This window comes from Schistocerca piceifrons, chromosome 7, assembly GCF_021461385.2.
Source record: "Schistocerca piceifrons isolate TAMUIC-IGC-003096 chromosome 7, iqSchPice1.1, whole genome shotgun sequence".
NCBI lineage: Eukaryota > Metazoa > Arthropoda > Insecta > Orthoptera > Acrididae > Schistocerca > Schistocerca piceifrons.
In genome coordinates this window covers 118,222,887-118,241,407 of record NC_060144.1, presented here as the reverse complement: position 1 = coordinate 118,241,407, position 18,521 = coordinate 118,222,887, and the positions used below count along the sequence as shown (strand labels likewise).

The 18,521-nt window shown below is 35.9% G+C and overlaps 1 protein-coding gene and 1 long non-coding RNA gene across 8 annotated transcripts in view; one reads left to right on the top strand and one right to left on the bottom strand.

The window, feature by feature from the left end:
* Positions 1-16,558, top strand: part of LOC124804630 — an 88,835-nt gene extending 72,277 nt beyond the window's left edge. The window contains exons 2-4 of the long non-coding RNA XR_007017357.1: positions 6,878-7,037; positions 12,822-13,011; positions 16,270-16,558. This is a non-coding gene — a long non-coding RNA (uncharacterized LOC124804630). The remainder of the gene's footprint in view (positions 1-6,877; positions 7,038-12,821; positions 13,012-16,269) is intronic.
* The window catches only part of LOC124804628 (elongation of very long chain fatty acids protein 4-like), a 50,671-nt gene continuing 39,373 nt past the window's right edge, over positions 7,224-18,521 (bottom strand). For all 7 annotated transcript variants that reach the window (XM_047264834.1, XM_047264837.1, XM_047264835.1 and 4 more), the window contains exons 6-8: positions 12,846-12,973; positions 8,530-8,679; positions 7,224-8,434 (exon numbers count right to left, since the gene is read on the bottom strand). In XM_047264834.1, the coding sequence (XP_047120790.1) occupies positions 8,306-8,434; positions 8,530-8,679; positions 12,846-12,973 (407 nt within the window). In that variant the 3' untranslated portion in view covers positions 7,224-8,305. The remainder of the gene's footprint in view (positions 8,435-8,529; positions 8,680-12,845; positions 12,974-18,521) is intronic.

Genomic DNA, 18,521 nt, shown 5'->3' with positions numbered 1-18,521 from the left:
TGACCACAAGTCATCACAATCTTCAGGGAGACCTCAAAATACCTTGGAGATACACTTGATACATCTCATACTTTCAAGAAGCACTACAACTGCAAGTCAAAAGTTTCCATCAGGAACAATCTTTTACAGAAACTGGCCAGATTACAGTGGGTAGTCAACCTGAAACATTACAAACCTCTGCACTGGCACTATGCTGTTCTGTGGCAGAGTATGCATGTCCTTTTTGGTATAATTCAACATGTCAAACAGGTAGACCTAGCTCTCAATGATACTTGTAGAATCATAATAGGGTGCTTGGAATACACTACAGTCAAATGGCTTTAGTACTTCACAGGAATCAGTGGTAGCACCACTTCCTGTTCAAAGAGAAATAGCCACAAATGAGGAAAGAAAGACAGTGGAGCAGGAGAGAATGCATCCTTTGCATTGAAATGAACCACAGACACAGTGTCTGAAGTCAATAACATTGACAACACTAGGAACCACTGCTGGAAAAGGTAGATTGCAACTATGGAGGGCTACGACCTACCTTCCCCCTACTGAAATAGAATTTCAGAAACTGTACCTCCTGGCTACAAAGAGAAATGGATTACTTGGAAGTCTCTGAACAGACTGAAAGCTGGAGATGGTGGATCAAATGTTTATTTGCAAGATGGGGCTACACTGATCAAGATGGTATTCGGTAGGATTTTGGAGAAAACAGACTGTTCATCATATGTATCAATGCTGACTGTGTCCAGCCTGCTGCACAGAAGATGATGATCATCAAAGAGCAGAAAAAACATTGGGAGTGACCAATTTTTGGGCAAAAGTAATATAGCCGTTATTATGTACATATTATACATGTTTTTGATACAAGAATAAAATAAGAGGCATCTAGAAATGGTGAATTTGGTAATGGAAGGAAGAGTATGGGGTAAAATTTGTAGAGGAAGACCAGGGCTCGAGGACAGTAAACAGGTTTGAATGGATGTAGATTACATTAGTTATGCAGAGATGAAGAGGCCTACACATAGAAGACTAGTGAGGGGAGTTGTATCAAACCAGTCCTCAGACCAAAGACCGCAACAACAAGTATTTTCATTTGGATGATCTATTAGTTGCCACTTACTTTACAGTAAGAAGTTTTTCAGTCTTTTTGACTATCTAGAGTGATAAACTGCAAATTGAAATTTGGGAATGGCCATTTAAATTTCTTGGGCCAGTACTTTACACTGGAAGTAAGTTTTTTTTGGATAAGAGGAAAATCAGTACACAAACTAATTCTTGCAAGCCATCCACTGAATGACACTTGAAGCTGTTTGAGAGACTGTGGAGGTTTTAGGAGCAGTTAGTGCATTGCATATTTCAGCAGCCAGGAATTATAAATTGCAGGAGGACGAGATTCACCAATGTGTCTGACTGACAAAACTGCAACAAAGAAAAAGATGATTTGACAAAAGAGTATCAAAAATATGAGGTTGTAAGGTGACTGATGAAGATTCACAGCAATTATTTGCTTTTATTAAAAAGTCAAGAAGTGGGAATTTTTAAAAATTGTCACCTGAATATGTCGGAGAATTGGACGGAAGTGAAGTACAAAAGACGCAAACAGATAATACAAGATACAGAAAACGGCGAAAGAAACATAAATATAGTGAACGAAAATTACTTTCAAGCTCTTTCGACTACGGATTGTGAAAGTGAAGTTAACAATGCGAGTGTACCATGTGGAAAATCAAACGACTTTGTGAATAAGGTAAAACATGGAATATTTCAGCAGCAGTTAAGTGAAAGATCATATGCGAAAGTGCTCACGAAAAATCTTCCACCGCTAAGCTGCTCTACTGAGACAATATCGACATGTGTTAGCAAGAAAGACATAATAAATAGTGCCAAACAAGACTTCGCTTACTGCAAAGATAGGCAGAAAACAGGCAATCTCGGAACAGCAAGTACCGGTAAAATTGAACTGTATGCCGACAGCCAAGGACGAAATACAGCCGCTGAATTTCGGCGTACAAGTAGTCAGAATTTTAGTTTTAACTGTACAATAAAACCAGGAGCAAAATTCAGTGCTGCTACGTCAATGAGTCAAGAAAAAATTTCCTCATTGAGCAAAAAGGACTTTTCCATCTTCCTGGCGGGATCAAATGATATAGCTAGGAACGAAAAAAACGATCTCTTAATCTCGCTAAAAAGAAAACTGTATGAGCTGAGAGGAACAAATGTTATTGTTTTTTCAGTGCCACACCGTTACGACTTGATAGAATGGTCTTGTGTAAATAAAGAAATTGAAACTGCAAATAAAGAGATGCAAAATATTTGCAAGCGGTTTGAAAATGTAACATTTGTGAACATCAGCAACTTAGGGAAAAGATTTCACACAACACATGGTTCCCATCTAAATGTACTGGGAAAAAACGTAATAGTAACCAAAATTTTAGAACTTGTAAATAAAATCTCAAATGTGCAGTGTGATGATAGAAAAGTCATACCTCTCATGGACAGGAAGTGTGTGTATCCTGTAGAATCCAATGTGAAATCTGCTATCAGTGAAGCTACACCTCTCCAAGACAAATGTGAAATTTTATTAATGCAAGTGAACACTCCAAATGTTAATAATTCACAGAAAGGCACAGCAGTTATGGAACAACAAACACCAGAAATAAGTGAAACAGCAGCAGCACCATCATTATCAGCAGAAGCAGCAGCAGTAACAGAACCAACAACGACTGGAGCAGCAACACAGCAATGCTTAAGGAGGAGCCAAAGGAAAAATACATCTGTGTCATTCAGTGATAATTTTTTATGGTTTCAAGCCAAGAAGAAAATAAAAATGTGAAAAACCAGCCTGCTAACTCACAGATAAGTCACAACAACATCCTATTTTTAAACATTCAGGGTCTTGAAAATAAAGTTGAAATTCTGGATGAGTCATTGCCACAGAATAAGTATTCTTTCTTATGTATATCAGAACATTGGCTTAAACCAGAACAAATACAATACTATGTACCAGAAGGTTATAAATATGGAAACAGTTTTTTCAGATCTCAGCACCGTAATGGTGGTACTGTTATCTATGTTTCAAATGAAATAGAGTTTGGAGAACTAGATCTTGGTTGGGCATGTGTAGAGAAACACTTTGAAATTACCGGGATCATATGTGATATAATGAAACTTATCATAGTATGTATCTACCATTCCCCTGACTCAGATGATAAAACTTTTTTAGATAATTTAGACAGTGTACTCTGCTACATAACGAAATGGAAACAGTATGTAACTGTAATTGGGGGAGACTTTAATTCAAGCTTTGATGTAACATGTAACAAACCCAGTGTAAATAAGTTACTGAATATGCTGAGGCAGCACAACTTCCATCATGTAAATTCAGAACCAACAAGACTACAAGCGTGCTTGGATAATGCTTTTGTCTACTGTGCTCGTGATATGTACTCCACCAAGGTAAAGGAGTTTGTTTTCTCAGACCACTCCATGTTAACAGTAAAGTTAAGACATTTTATAAAAGGAGATGAGAGCAAGGCTGGACAAAAGTTAACAAAATCTAATACCTTAATATTAACAAAACACAATCTCATAAAACTAACACACCAGTTGAGCATAACAAACTGGGACAAATTATTTCAAAACTGTGATTCCAGTGCCCAAACAGTTTATGAAACATTCCACAATTACTTAACAGGTATTTTAAAAGCCCATCTTGTTCAAAAGAAATACCATAAAACAAGAAAAGGTAAATTTTGGTACACCAAAGAACTGGAGAATCTAAAAAATAAGCTACTGCTGTTGAAGCGCCTTGCCAAAGTAAACAATTCTAATGAAATTAAGGATCTTGAAAAAATCACTAAGAAACTGTATAAGAAAGAGTTGCAATTAGCAAAACTAAGATACAACACAAATTACATAAAAAATAGTAAAAACCAATGCAAAACAGCCTGGTCAGTAATTAATACTGTTAAAGGCGAAGTCAGAAACTTCGACAAGACAGTCCCAATACCAGCAGATACATTCAATAAATATTTTGTAAGCTGTGCTGATGATATCAAAAAGCTGATCAGTAAACCCAATGTAACATATATAGATTATCTGAAGAGAGCAAACCTAAATCATAATAGGGCCAGATCATCATTGAAACACTTCAGAGAGGTATGCCAACATGAAGTTCTTAAAATAGTCAAAGAAATGAAAAATTCATACAGTACAGATATTTTTAATATGTCAAACAATCTATTGAAAGAAATCATACATTACATTGCAGCACCATTAACGTATTCTATAAACCTGTGTCTCATAGAAGGGTTTTTTCCTGATCCTCTCAAACTATCCAAGGTAACTCCAGTCTTTAAGAAGGGTGTCAAATCAGATCCTGCAAACTACAGACCAATTTCACTAATTCCAGTACTAGGAAAAGTCTTTGAAGGCATAATATATAAGCAGATGTATGAGTACCTAGAACTAAATGGTATGTTAAGTGCATCACAGTTTGGTTACAGAAAAGGAAGGTCAGCTATACATGCCATAGAGCTCTTAGTCAGAGACATTCTAGCAGCATTTGAGGACCATGCGCACGCACAGGTAACCTTATGTGATCTGAGCAAAGCTTTTGACTGTGTTGACCACTCACTTCTGCTTTCTAAACTTGAGTACTATGGAATATGTGATAAAAGTTTAAAACTCATCAAATCATACCTCAATAAAAGGAACCAGGTGGTGAGTTCAGGAAGTCATCTGTCAAACATACTCGAGGTTCAACATGGAGTGCCACAGGGATCTAAATTGGGACCACTTCTTTTCCTTGTACACATAAATGACTTACCAGGAAATATAGATGTAAAGACATATATGTATGCAGATGACACAACTTTTCTATCTGTAAACCATGTACTTGATAACCTTGTAAGTGATATGAAATTGGCAAAAGAAAATGCAACATCATGGTTTAATGCCAATGGTCTGCTATTAAATGAGGAAAAGACCCAGAATATGTGGTTCAGTCTATCAAAGTCTACAAAAATAGAAAAACAAAAGGCAAAGTTTTTAGGTATTGTACTTGACAACAGTCTAACATGGAACTCTCATGTTGATCACATAGTGGTTAGGATGTCAAGAGTTATATATTTGTTGAAGAGACTGATGTGTTGTGTGACATTTGAGTACGTAAGGACAGCGTACTTTGCCTTTTTTCAATCTGTTTTAAGGTATGGGTTAATACTCTGGGGAAACAGCAGAAAAATAAATGAAATTATGGTGATCCAGAAGAAAGCAATCAGAGTAATGGCTAAGGTAGATAATAGAACACATTGTAAACCATTGTTCACTAAATATAGAATTTTAACAGTAATTAATTTATATATTCTTGACAGTGTTAACTACATACTTGCTGAACTACCTAATTTAAGTGTAACAAATGAAAGACATGGCTACTATACAAGAACGTGTACTTCTCTGCTGTTGCCACAAAATAGATTAGCCAAAACTAACAATAGTCATAAGTATATGGCAATTAAAATATATAACAAATTGTCTAAAAATGGGTCAATCAAGCCTGACAAATTATTTAAAGACAATGTTCATAACTTCTTGTTAACCAATCCATTCTATTCATTAGAAGAATTTTTAGAAATGCCTAATATCAACTTAAATGTGTAAAAAATTTTTTTTGTAAAATTAATAAGTTAAGTGAACTGACGAAGTCTATTGCATGTAACAATGCTGAATGACTAATAAAGAATCTGAATCTGAATCTGAACCTTTCATGATGGCTAGAATTCCACCCTTACAGCTCTGCTTGTTATGTTTTTGATATCCAAGTGAGGTGAAAGCCTTATATGCTTCTCAAGACATGAAAAAACGTTTGAGTAATAAGACATAAGTCAATGCGCAAAAACTTTATCTCCACATAAAGTGTTATTTGTAGCTGTTATTCAATTTCATGATTTGTCTCATATGTATTTGTTTGTATATCAGTTTCACATATTAACTGAAGCATTCCCTCAAGTTTTAGACTGGGTGATTGTAAGCTAACACATTAGTCATTTCAATTTCATCTTTTTTCATTTTTATCCACAATGAATATAATCTTTTTATAATGTCTTACTTACTCAAGATTCAATAGATTGGATATGCTGTGACTGAACTGTAATTTATTCTGTATGAATGTATGGGAGAAATCAAAAAAATAAATGTATCTTCAGGATATACAGTGAGGAAGAAATGAGATTTGTGGAAGTATTTATAGTAGTGTAATGCCTGACTTTAGCTTTTAGTTGGATTTTGTTACATTTAGTGAATGTCAGTGCATTTCAATCCTCAGATAGATGGGGCATTAATATGCAGAGTGTAGAAAAATGACAGAAAATAGGAGGAATATTCTTAAACAGCAGATGTGATAAATGGGAAAGGTGTGAACAGAGCCTGTGTTGTACATGTTGTGGATGCATTACATGGTAAGGTGTGAACTATGCATGTGACAAACACCAAGCAGTCACATGAATGTAACAATGACAAAAGATGGTAGCATTATGATGTAACTGGATGGCATTTACAATGGATCTAAAATTCAAATCAGAAACTGCTATGTGAGTTTCATGTACAGATTTCCTCTTTATCTAGTTTTAAGGACTGAAGTATCCTGTTAGCTGCATCATGAGTACCAATCTATAGTGTAAGCAGGCCTCTAACTTTACAGCATGCAGCTTCTGATTTTTCTTTAATAAATGGCATTACAGTAATGGAAGCATTAAGTTATCTGCAGGAGACAAACAGCAGTTATTTCGTAGCACTGAGGGAGTAGCAGCATCTCTGCTTTCTTTGTTAAGTTAATAACAAGAAATTTAATTATTAATAACCCTGACTTTGTTCTGTTTCTCCAAAGGTTCTCCTTCATAATGGGCTCTATGGAAAATGAAAGGATAAATGAATGAGTTTGAAATTAGCATTTGAGACACTATTTGGCTATGGTGCAGAAGCAGTTGACTGAAAGATCATAGATATTTAACCACTTGATCAGCTGGAAGCTAGAAAAAATTTTACTGGTTTGTATTGCCATGAGGCTCTGAATCTGTACATCTCCATTACTTTTTATTTGTGTCACTTTCTGAAAATTCTCTGCAGTCCCCTTGTAGAAAGTTGTTTATAAGTTAATTTTGCTAACTAAGGTATGCTGGATAACATAACTAGAACAAAGTAATGTTTTCCATGTATAACAAAAGTTTTTATTGCTTTTGTCATTTGTGTAGCATGACAGAGTGTAAAAATGACAGTAATGAAAGCACACAATTAATGAAAAGTGAATAGAATGATAAACATTTCTCACAACGTATGTTCTGAAACAGTAAAAATATGCGAGCTTGCAAGTTAGAGTTACATCAGTTTTATATTTCACACAATTATGACTGCAAGTCAACAGAATGACATGTCATAACTTATAAACAAAAATCAGAATTATGGGACAACTATGCAGCACACACTCATAGTAAATGAATATTTGTTAATTACAGCCTCAGTTTAGAATTACATGGCAGTACACAGTTGATATTACATTCTTGTACCTGAGCATTAATTGACAGTATGTGTAGAAATATACATTTTAAACTTGAGTTTCAGTAGCATTAACTGCCAATTAATAACTTTACATTGATCCACTTTCATTTATTGCTTTAGTTATTACATTGACAGATTTTCGAGTGAAAAACCTTAAACCATAACAATTAAATTCTTTACTGTTCATTGAAATTGTTACACTTTCATTGATTGTTTCTTTCTAATAAATTCACATTCTACTGTGTTACTTCCTCCTCTAATTATTTTAAATAATATTTATGGCTTTAGTTAATAGTATTGCTTTGATATTACATTTTTGTTAACTGTCATTTGTGTTGTTCCTATTAATTACCACTTTGAATCACTTTGCTAACAAATATTTGAGCACTTACATTCACTGGAATATGTAAGGGAACTTATCTTCTCACTGACTATGTCAGCTAAAAAAAAAAAAAATTATGGTCTTGTATCACACACACGCGATTTTCAGCCATACAAAACACTTGTATGTTGTCTTGGATCAACAGTGACAATATCAACAGCACTCACCCACAGTAGTGAAAAATAGACTTCAGATGAAGAGCACTATTCATCTAACATTATCAATCAATTGCGCACCAAATTTGTACAAATGTTCTGTTCATCAAGAAACAGAAAATAGTTTAATGTCTTCTGGAGCAACAACACCACTGAGTCATTATTAGTGTCTCAAAAATTTCAGGTTTGGTGACCAGCACATATTAGTACCTGCACATTTTATTTATTTTATCTTTTTACTCCTGTCTTCAATAATTCCATTTGATGTATGGTTCTTGAATCCATTCTGATGGACTTCTTTGCTGATAGATCTCCTATAAGAGCTTTCATTACCATCAAATATTTTTGATCCCTAAAAATGAAATAAATGAAAGACATTAATATCAATTTTTTTGTTTAAATGAGACTCTTTGAAGATATTTTACATGCATCAATTGTAATTCTTACCTTGGCTATATATGCTTTTGCATAAAAATTTCCAAAGAGGGCAATGAAGGACATCATATAAATTACTAGTGTATACTGCATCCATATAGGAAAATCACAGCCATTTCTAATACCATTGATACCCATTATCATTGCGGTTGTGAACTGAATCTGCAACATACAATGCTTTATCAGTAATAAATTGGTCATTTATTTTTTTTATCTCTTGTCACTTGAGTTACTCTATTATTTTTGCCTTTTGAGATGATAGGTATGTGATATTTACTTTACAAATCTGAGCTCTGAAACTCAGCAGATTTCACACACACTATTTTCAGTTAAAATATGTATATATTTTCTGGTTTCATCACCAAGCAGTTAGTTTTGCTCATAAATGCAGTCACATGATATCGTGTAAGAAGGAAAATTTCATCTACATCTACATCTACATTTATACTCTGCAAGCCACCCAACAGTGTGTGGTGGAGGGCACTTTACGTGCCACTGTCATTACCTTCCTTTTCTGTTCCAGTCGCGTATGGTTCACGGGAAGAACGACTGTCTGAAAGCCTCCGTGCACACTTGAATCTCTCTAATTTTACATACATGATCTCCTCGGGAGGTAAAAGTAGGGGGAAGCAATATATTCGATACCTCATCCAGAAACGCAACCTCTCGAAACCTGGCGAGCAAGCTACACCGCGATGCAGAGCGCCTCTCTTGCAGAGTCTGCCACTTGAGTTTGCTAAATTTGCTTGAGAAAACTATAAAATGAACATTTCTTACCTCCAGGAAGCAAAACCCTAAGACTGCCAATCTTTCCTTCATTGCCAGTGCCCTCTATCCAGCATTTGTCAGGACCATCATAGTTCATCTCCAATTTTATGAAGAACCAACCTTACCCATATAGGGGCTATGGCTATAATGAAGTTGCTGCTCCCAAAGACATTTTAAAGCTACTGCCAGCTCTGCCCCCACTCAGTGTACCCCTTCTGTTTAGACTCGGTGTAATCACACAGTCAAATGTGACATTGTTTTCAAAGAGTTTGTCCATCATTTATCTGAGCTGGGGCATGGAAACCAGACCAGTATTTACCTCACTAGATGACAAGCACTGCCCAAAAATAAGATCCAGGCTGGTTGGCACACTGGCCTCCAACATTAATAATGAGGTGGATTTGATACAGGGCCACATGCCTCTCTGTTTCCTGGAAGCAGGCTCTGTAATGCACATGCCTATCCAGGTAGGTACCAAAACTGCCAATAGACAAGTATAAAAGTAGAAAAAACTATATGAGGTTGCCTCCAAGTTCTCACAACATGTGAGCCCCTTTCAGTCTATGTCGTGTTTTGTAGCTTTCTTCAACCTATCACTCTTTCCTCCCCATTGAAGGAACTAATGATTCCTGAAGCTATGATAATTGTTTCTAGTTTTATGTGTGTCTGCAAGAAGTAGTAAGAATTTTTCCTCTTGGTGGTTAAGCATATACCTCTGATTCAGTTTCCTTGTTATTTCATAGTTTTCACATTAAGCACACTGGATAAACAGTAGTGCCTGTTTTCATACGAAATCTCTAGATAAATATCCAATGTATGAACATTTCCAAAAAACAACCAGAAAGGAAAAATGACTTACTCAATTGATAACTCAACATTAGCATGACACAGATTTTAAATTCTTAGGCCTGTAGGCCTTTAGGATAACACCAAATGTGAATGCTTCACAAGATATTACAATACGAAATTTTATTCTGACAAAATTTTCAACCTAATGCAGACATAGACAGATATTAATTTGGAAAAAAGCCATTACACTATTCATAATGCAGCCATCTTCCACTTGCTGTTTCTATATTCTGAGAGTGTCATTTTTTAGAAAAAAATGAGCATATATATCAGTATTCAAGGCAGAAGCTCGAAATTCATATTGTAATTGTATGAGTCTCACTTAATAAATTGTTCCCTTTTAATGCAAGTGAACAAATTAACAACAGAACAAATTGAAAGCCCAAGCAGGGCTTGAACTTCAACAAATGAACATAAACTTAGGAAAAGAGGACTACAGTACATGATTACAGCACAGTTACCAACCTGCAAGAGCTGTTGGATCCTTTTTGGGTAATACAGTGGACATTAGACTTTTGTAATTGGACAACTATGTCTATTATAATTATGTTTTAATGGAAATTCTTAAATGTAATGTATTTCCTTGTAATATAATTCATAATATATAATATATAACATAATATATGTTATAGTATTTCACAACTCTGAGTCATTCTATGATTTTGGATTTAAATATGGAATTTGTGAAAATGTGACCCAGTAAGGTAGAATTGCTTCTCTTTCCCTGTAGCAACTGTGCTCCACTATGAAACTTGGCATAGAAAGGGAAAGGGCTGAGAGTGAGAGAGCAAGAGAGAGAGAGAGAGAGAGAGAGAGAGAGAGAGAGAGAGAGAGAGAGGGTGTGGGGTGTGGAGGGGGGGAGAGGGGGAGGAGAGAGGTAAAGAGGGGAACAATTATGTATATACCTTCTGAGTACATTAATTAACATATTACAATAAGATGTGAATGATACACAGACATTGTTTACATTAATTTCACTACTCTGTACCAGTGTTTTTAAGAGTTTCTCGCCAAGCATCACGTGCTTGATATCCACAGCCACACTAAAAAGAACACTGATTGCCAACCTACACTGGTCACTAAATGAGTATCCGAGCTTTGCACACAAAATACAGAAAACTTTATATAGGTAACATATATGTCTGTCCGTTGTAATAAGTGAAAAGCACCAGTTTGCTTTTGTTCTACAAATGTCTGAAGATGTCCTTGTAAGCCGAAAACCAGTTTACAATAAAAGTAATATTGTAGAACAAAAGCAAAATGGTGCTTTCCATTTATTATAATGTTGTTCTACCAAGAACCGACGGAAGATTCTGTTAATCTGTCTGTTGTATTTAATATAAACACTCACAGGGGTTGGACAAAAATATGGGAACACCACAACAAATGCATACTTGAACATAAATGCAGAGGCTAGCTGAGCATACACATTGCACTGTTATATCTGACAATGAATGGCCCCTAGGCAATGTCCTCAGTGTGTTACAAGTGACAGTTGTAGTCAGAAGTGTTGTATGTAGTTGCTAGTGCAGTACATCAGAGATAAGTGAATTCAAACATGGGAAAATTGTCAGTGCTTGTTTGGTGGGTGTTTCTGTAACCCATTTGTGAACCCTGTGAGTACCAAAGCAACATGAAGGAAGCTCCATAAGCAGGGGATTGCAGAGTTAGCTGGAATTCCAAAACCACTAATTAGTGATGCAAATGCCTGTAAAAAGAAAATGTGAGGCTGATGCCATCAAGCCTGAACTATGGCACAATGGAAGAATGTCATTTGGTTCAGATGAGCCTTGTTTCAGATTGTTTCTAACTTCTGGCTGAGTTTACGTCCCAAAAGTAAAAAAATGGCAGGGGTTTGGTGATGATTTGGGCAGCCATATCAGGATATTTCATGGGCCCCATGGTTACTCTGCAAGGACACACTACTGCTAAGGATTATGTGACCATTTTGGCTGATCAGGTTCATCCCATAGTACAATGCTTGTTTCCCAATGGTGATATCGTGTTCCACGATGACAGAGCCTCCATTCACCCAGCTCACATTGTCCATGACTGTTTTAGTGAGATCAAGGATGAACTGTCAGCACAGTCACCAGATTTCAGTGTCATTGTCCTTTTGTGGTCTACTTTCCAGAGAAGGGTGTGTGACTGGTGCCCACCTCCACTGTTATTACCTGAAACTACCATTTTTTTCTTCAAAAGAATGGCATAAGATTCCCTTGAGAACCATACAGAATCTGTATTTATCCATTCAGAGATGACTGGAAGCTATTTTGAATGCTAACAATTTTTGTATACCATATTAGGGATGGTAATGTGTTGTGTTTTTTAGCGTTTCCATATTTATGCCCACCCCCTGTAACATTCAGTTTTTCTTTTCAGTCATTTCTTAAATAAATAATCTAAAATAATTCTTAATTTTATAAGTTGCAATGTTTCTACCTCCAAATCAAGCCTCATCTATAAGCATATGACTTCCAAACCTGTCTTGTGAAATGGTGAATTCAGAAAAATGATGATTGCATCATTTGATGCTGAACATGAGTTGTTGTTATTATTATTATCATCCAAATTTATCCGTTTCCACAGTAAAATTATTCACTTGACATAATGTAAATCTACCAATTAGCTATTCAGATGTCCTATAAGTGCATAAAGAAAAGTGACATTTTCTTTTCCGTTTACAGAGACTACAAATATTGGTAACTCACAAGCTGCAAAATGGTAAGGTATTTCTTCCACCACAGGTACTTAGCTACTGCTGGGCCCAGGGCAGAAAGCCCATAATATGTGTACATCAGTACATGGATGAAGCTATTAGCCATTGCTGGAAGGAAGGCTGAAAAACAAGGATACATACCTTAAATACTAATCCAAGTAAGAACACTTAAAACATTTATACTACAGAGAGACAATATCCACTTTTTAAATTCATCTAAATAAAATTGAATGGTAATAATAACACTTTTAAAGGAAAATAATATTGCTTAGTATAAAGAAAGTAGTATAATTCACATAACCCATTACACATGGTAAAATTGACACTTACTGTTCCCACAAGTAAAAAAAGTGAGGAAATATTTGTAGTTACTGAAGGATTATGAAAGTATAAAACTAGTATGTATTTTGTATACATGGGAATGAACAATGAAAATAGTGGGAGACATCTGAAAAACAAAGAGATCACCACTCAATTAATAGAGGCACTGTTGAGCAGTGGCAAGGCACTTAGAACACAATGATACAAGCTATGCTGTGCCCAGGCACTGTGTGTGTGTGTGTGTGTGTGTGTGTGTGTGTGTTTGTGCAAGCACACTCTGAGGATAGCTGATAATCCTTTTCTCGAGTGTGTCTGCTGCTTGATGCCTTATCTATTCAGTGACTGTTCATCATATGGAAATGCACTCTATCTTTATCAGTCCTTAAAAAATATTTATATTTCATCCTGGATTTGCCATTGCTCTATGTATGTTTTTTTTAAAAAAAAAAAAAAAAAAAAAAAAAAATCATGAAATCGATATGCTCAATGGCAACAAATTATGCGGACTGTTGAATGAGAAATAACCATCTCTGTAAGCAATCACAAATTTGTACTTATTGGTTTGTGATGCACTTAAAATCTTTTCACAATGAGTAGCACTGCACTACTAACAACTGGGTATGATTTCAGATGAATGCTGGTAAATGTTGTATACATATTAAAAAATTAATAGTCATATTGTTGAAATGAGACACTAATCCATAGACACCATTTATGTTGAATTGCAATCATAACAGTACACCAGCTACAGAAATAATAAACTAATAAGCTTTGTACAACAGTGGCACTATGAATGCACCACTTTATGGTTCCCTGGAATGACCCTTTGACATGAGCTGTAAAAGTCCCTAGCATGGGCTGATTTATGAGTGATAATTAAATTTAATCAGTTAAATTATGGACAACAAATTTTGAGACAGAATTTCTGGCCAGAATTTACCTTAAGAGGTCATGTGTGTAGTACTGCTGATAGACACATATAAAAATAACTGTGATACACTTACTACCTTTTGGAGCTAATTGTTTCTTCCATAGGATTGAGAGAGGGATAAGTTTGGGTAAGTGAAAAAGGAAGGGTAGCTCACTTAGACCCCAGACTGAAAGGGACCCCCTATTGTGAGGATGAGAGCAGACAAAGATGAAGGGGGAGGCATCACAGAGAGCAATTAGAGGTGATAATTTGGCAAGCAATGTGCCAGCTTCAGTCCAAAAAGCCTCCCAAAAGTTGTGGAAAGTACAATTAGGTGCTCCTCAAACATTGGTGTAGTACCAGAAAATTCTTCCAAATAGGTGCTGCTACATAGCAACAGGGAGTATTCAACAAACACAGGTGCAAGTAGTCCTCCTCAGCACCAATAAGACACATGATACAATTCAGTTAACATTTGTTACAGCTTCAGAGTCTGTTACTTAAGCATAAAGTTAATCTCAGCCCCATTTCCCTGCTCCCTCTTCTCTTCCAATTAAGCATTTCAATCAGCTTGTAATATATGTTACGGACTTTAACAGCCATAGTAAAAAGTGGGGACATGTGGTACAAGATGGAAATAAAACTGCTCTCAAAGACTGGGTGGAAGTGAACAGTCTCCACCTCATCTACAATGCTAACCATTCAGTATTTTAGATCTGGCAGATGGCAAAAGGGTTATTCTCCTGATTTCTCCATAGTGTCCTCACCAATGTTTAGCAATGAAAGTACGACACAAAGGGAAGTTGTCAAGTCATTCCCACACAATCAACATGGGCCAATCATCCATTATGGTGTAAAAATCTCAATTATTATCTCAGATCCACATCCTTGATGGGACTAATTTAAGAAGAGGGTTGATGGCACTGTCCAATGGATCTCTCCAATTCCTGCCACTTAAGAGACATTTGTCAGCACTTTAAATTCTAATGCCATGAAGTTCATACCATGTGGATTTAAAAACATCCATACACACCTTGAAGGGTGGAAGAATGCAACAAATTGTACACACAATATCAGCAGTCAGACAGTGATACAATAACTGAAGATCTCTTGAAGGCTCTCAATCAAAACAGAAGAGATAAATGGCACAAGACCAAAACTGGACTGAATTTTATGCAATCCAATTGTAAAGCTCAGAACCTTGTAAGGAAACTTCATACAGATCCACATATACCAAGAAGAAATGCACTCAATCAGTTAAATACCAAGAGATCTCATTTGGAATCTTGCATGTTATTTTTACATATGTGAGCCCACCTTAGCCCTGGGATTTGTGAAAACAAATAAACCTGCTGGTTTTGATGGAATATGTTTGGAGTTCCATAAAGCTGTAGGCCTCATGAACAAAACAGTCTCCTATAGTTACAGTGGCCAAAATGGTTTCCCCTGCATAGGTTTTTTCATTATGATGTGGAACGATACTCAGAAAATTTTTATGTCAACTGACTCTGGTCACAGAAGCCTACACAGCTATAAATGTCTCCTGTGATTCTTCAACAAAATTTTGCGAACTGGAAAGCTACCAAAGATATTTAGAAAATCTAAAATAATCATAGTTTTGAAACCAGGCAAAGAAGAACTCAATGCAGCTAACTATTGACCTGTCTCCCTACGCAGTATGACACAAACTACTGGTGTCACTAATTCCCAACCAAGTCCAAGAAGTCACTGATAAAATAATGCCAGCTGAACAGAGTGGCTCTAGAGAAAGACAGAGTTGCTGTGATGAAGTGTCAACTATCACAGCATTGTTGGAACCAGTTTTCAGAGGGGCATACCATCAGCTACAGCTTCCATCAGTCTGACAGCAGCTTATGATACCATATGGAGAGAAGGGTTTGTAATATAAAAGACTGAGATTTGCCTATTGAATACTGTATAACCAATGTAGAACACTTGTATATTTCATTTTTCATAATTAATCTTTCAGTTCTTATATTGCTTCATAGCATTGCAGTAGTACTATACAATTATGCTAATTTTTTGTAATTTTTCATTTATTTGTACTCATTATTCTATAAACAAACCAGCTGACTAAATCAAATAATAATAACAATATGAAAAACAATGTATTGTTAATGATGTAATTAATGTGAAATGAAATGTCGTGTGGGCCTCCTGTCAGATAGACTGGTCACCTGATGCAAGTCTTTTGAGTTGACGCCACTTTGACGACTTGTGCATCAATGGGGATGAGATGATGATGAAGAAGACAACACAACACCCAGTACCTGAGCGGAGAAAATCTCTGACCCAGCCGGGAATCGAAGCCTGGCTCCTTGGCATGACAGTCCATCGCACTGACCACTCAGCTATCGGGGCGGACAAATTTTCATATAAAGACATCAATTCTGAAAAATTATATTCACTGGAAAGGTGCTTATATTTATTGATATTCTAATTCTTGTGGACAAATGTTAAAGCCCAACATAAATAAAAAAAGTATTCAATTAAGGTAAGTGTGGGAATTTTTAGACTTCTGTGAGCAGTTGCTGACATACTGCTTGTTGGCTTCTGTCTTGGGTTCTTCAGGCAACATTTGTTTGACAATAGTTCTTATGTTTCACCAACAAGAGTGACCGGCATTGTCGAAGCTTCACCCTCCATCCACATCTAGTAATGACGATGCTAGGTTCTTGTGCTGGTGAAATGTTAGAAATATTCTCAAGAAAACATTGTCCAAAGAACCCAAGAAAGCCAGCAGGCAATGTATAAATGTGTAAAGTTTGGCAATTTCATCAAAAAATAAGAATGTTAGGTGAAAACACTATAGCAACTGTGCTTGAGTAAATTGTCTAGCAAGTCTTAAAGTGAATTTTGTAGGGAAATCATTTGCATTACATAAATGTAATTTTGGTGTAAGTTTTAACAAGGAAGTAAACAGTTAAAAGTTGACCATGGCTGTGACTGCATGCTCAACTCAAGGTAGTATTTTCTCAGCTTGTGTTCAGTCTTGGGTTAATGTTGGCAGTATTTGGTTCACATAGTTTTCTGTGAATAAATGTGGCTCTTAAAGAATCATTTGTATTGGGTTTGTATTTCCAAAAGCAAGATTTATGTATGAAGAAAATGCAACCCAAAAACACAGAAGTGTAGGACATCTGAAGCTAAGAAGAATAATGTGCTTACTTTGTCGAAAACAGTGGACATTCTCAGTTCATCAAGCTATGTGACAGTAACAAAAACTATTTTTTTCTATTAGTTGCAGAAAAATCATTAATAACTTAGAGTAAAATAGTGTGTATAAAGTTAATTTTTAAAAATCAGTTACATCCTAGATGAGAGTATGAACATCACAGGTGCTCAAGCTTGTTGAAGTAATTCCATGTCAGAAACTAGTAACTTTAATCAACAACATGCTCTCTGAATGGAAAAGCCAACAGATGGAGAACCCTGAAGAACGGGTTGCCTCAAGGATTAATCCTAGTTCTCATTTTGTTTAATGTTATGTTCACAACATTTCAGCTATTAGTTTCAAGAAAATCCAATATGTAGATGACCTAGCATTAATCCTCCAGCCACAGCAAACATGCATGTGCTGCTGATTCTGTGATGCACACTGTTATCCCATCGGATGTAATTTCTGGGCTATTCGTATATCGGAAGTTAGTATTTTCCTGTCAAATCTTTTTTGTTGGTCTTGAACATCAGGAGTCACATTTAACACATTCTCAAATCTCACTGTCAACAGAAATGGACAAGTTGTAAAATTTACATCTAAGCAGAAAGAAAAATCTGTAAACATGATTTTTCACTCAACTGGAATCAATCATCTTGTTAGAAAAAGTATATTTACACCAGAAATGGCAACAAACTCACTATACTACATCATATGCAATACAACTAATGTTATTATTTTCAACTACCATACTGGATCTTACTTGGAAATGAGTGAGGTTGTCTGAAAGTTCTAATGGCAAATAAAATACTACAGTTGTACCCAAATTATTTCTTCAGCAGTCACACAACAGCTGGGGAATTTCAACGATGGAAAGATCTGTAACAATTTAGTATCAGTTGTGAAGCAGCAGTGCTGACAGTGAGTCCATATTCTCTACATCTCAAAACATGCTATATATTCTGGTGATGAGTCTGAGATACTGAATCCAGTAAAGATTCCATAAATTTTGGAAGAGGCAGTGACAGCTCTGAGGGAAGCCTCAGTGACAATAATGAAGAATGGGACAAAAATGATGGATTTGTAAGTTGGCACATATGGAATGAAATTGATTATGTAACTTTCCTACCGCTACACCAGCTTTCCCTTTTACTTCAATCCTGGGAGTAAAAATAAATTTAGATACAACTGCTGAACCACTTAAGTATTTTGAAGTATGTTTTGATGTCGATTCATATTCTGGAAACTGAAACCAACAT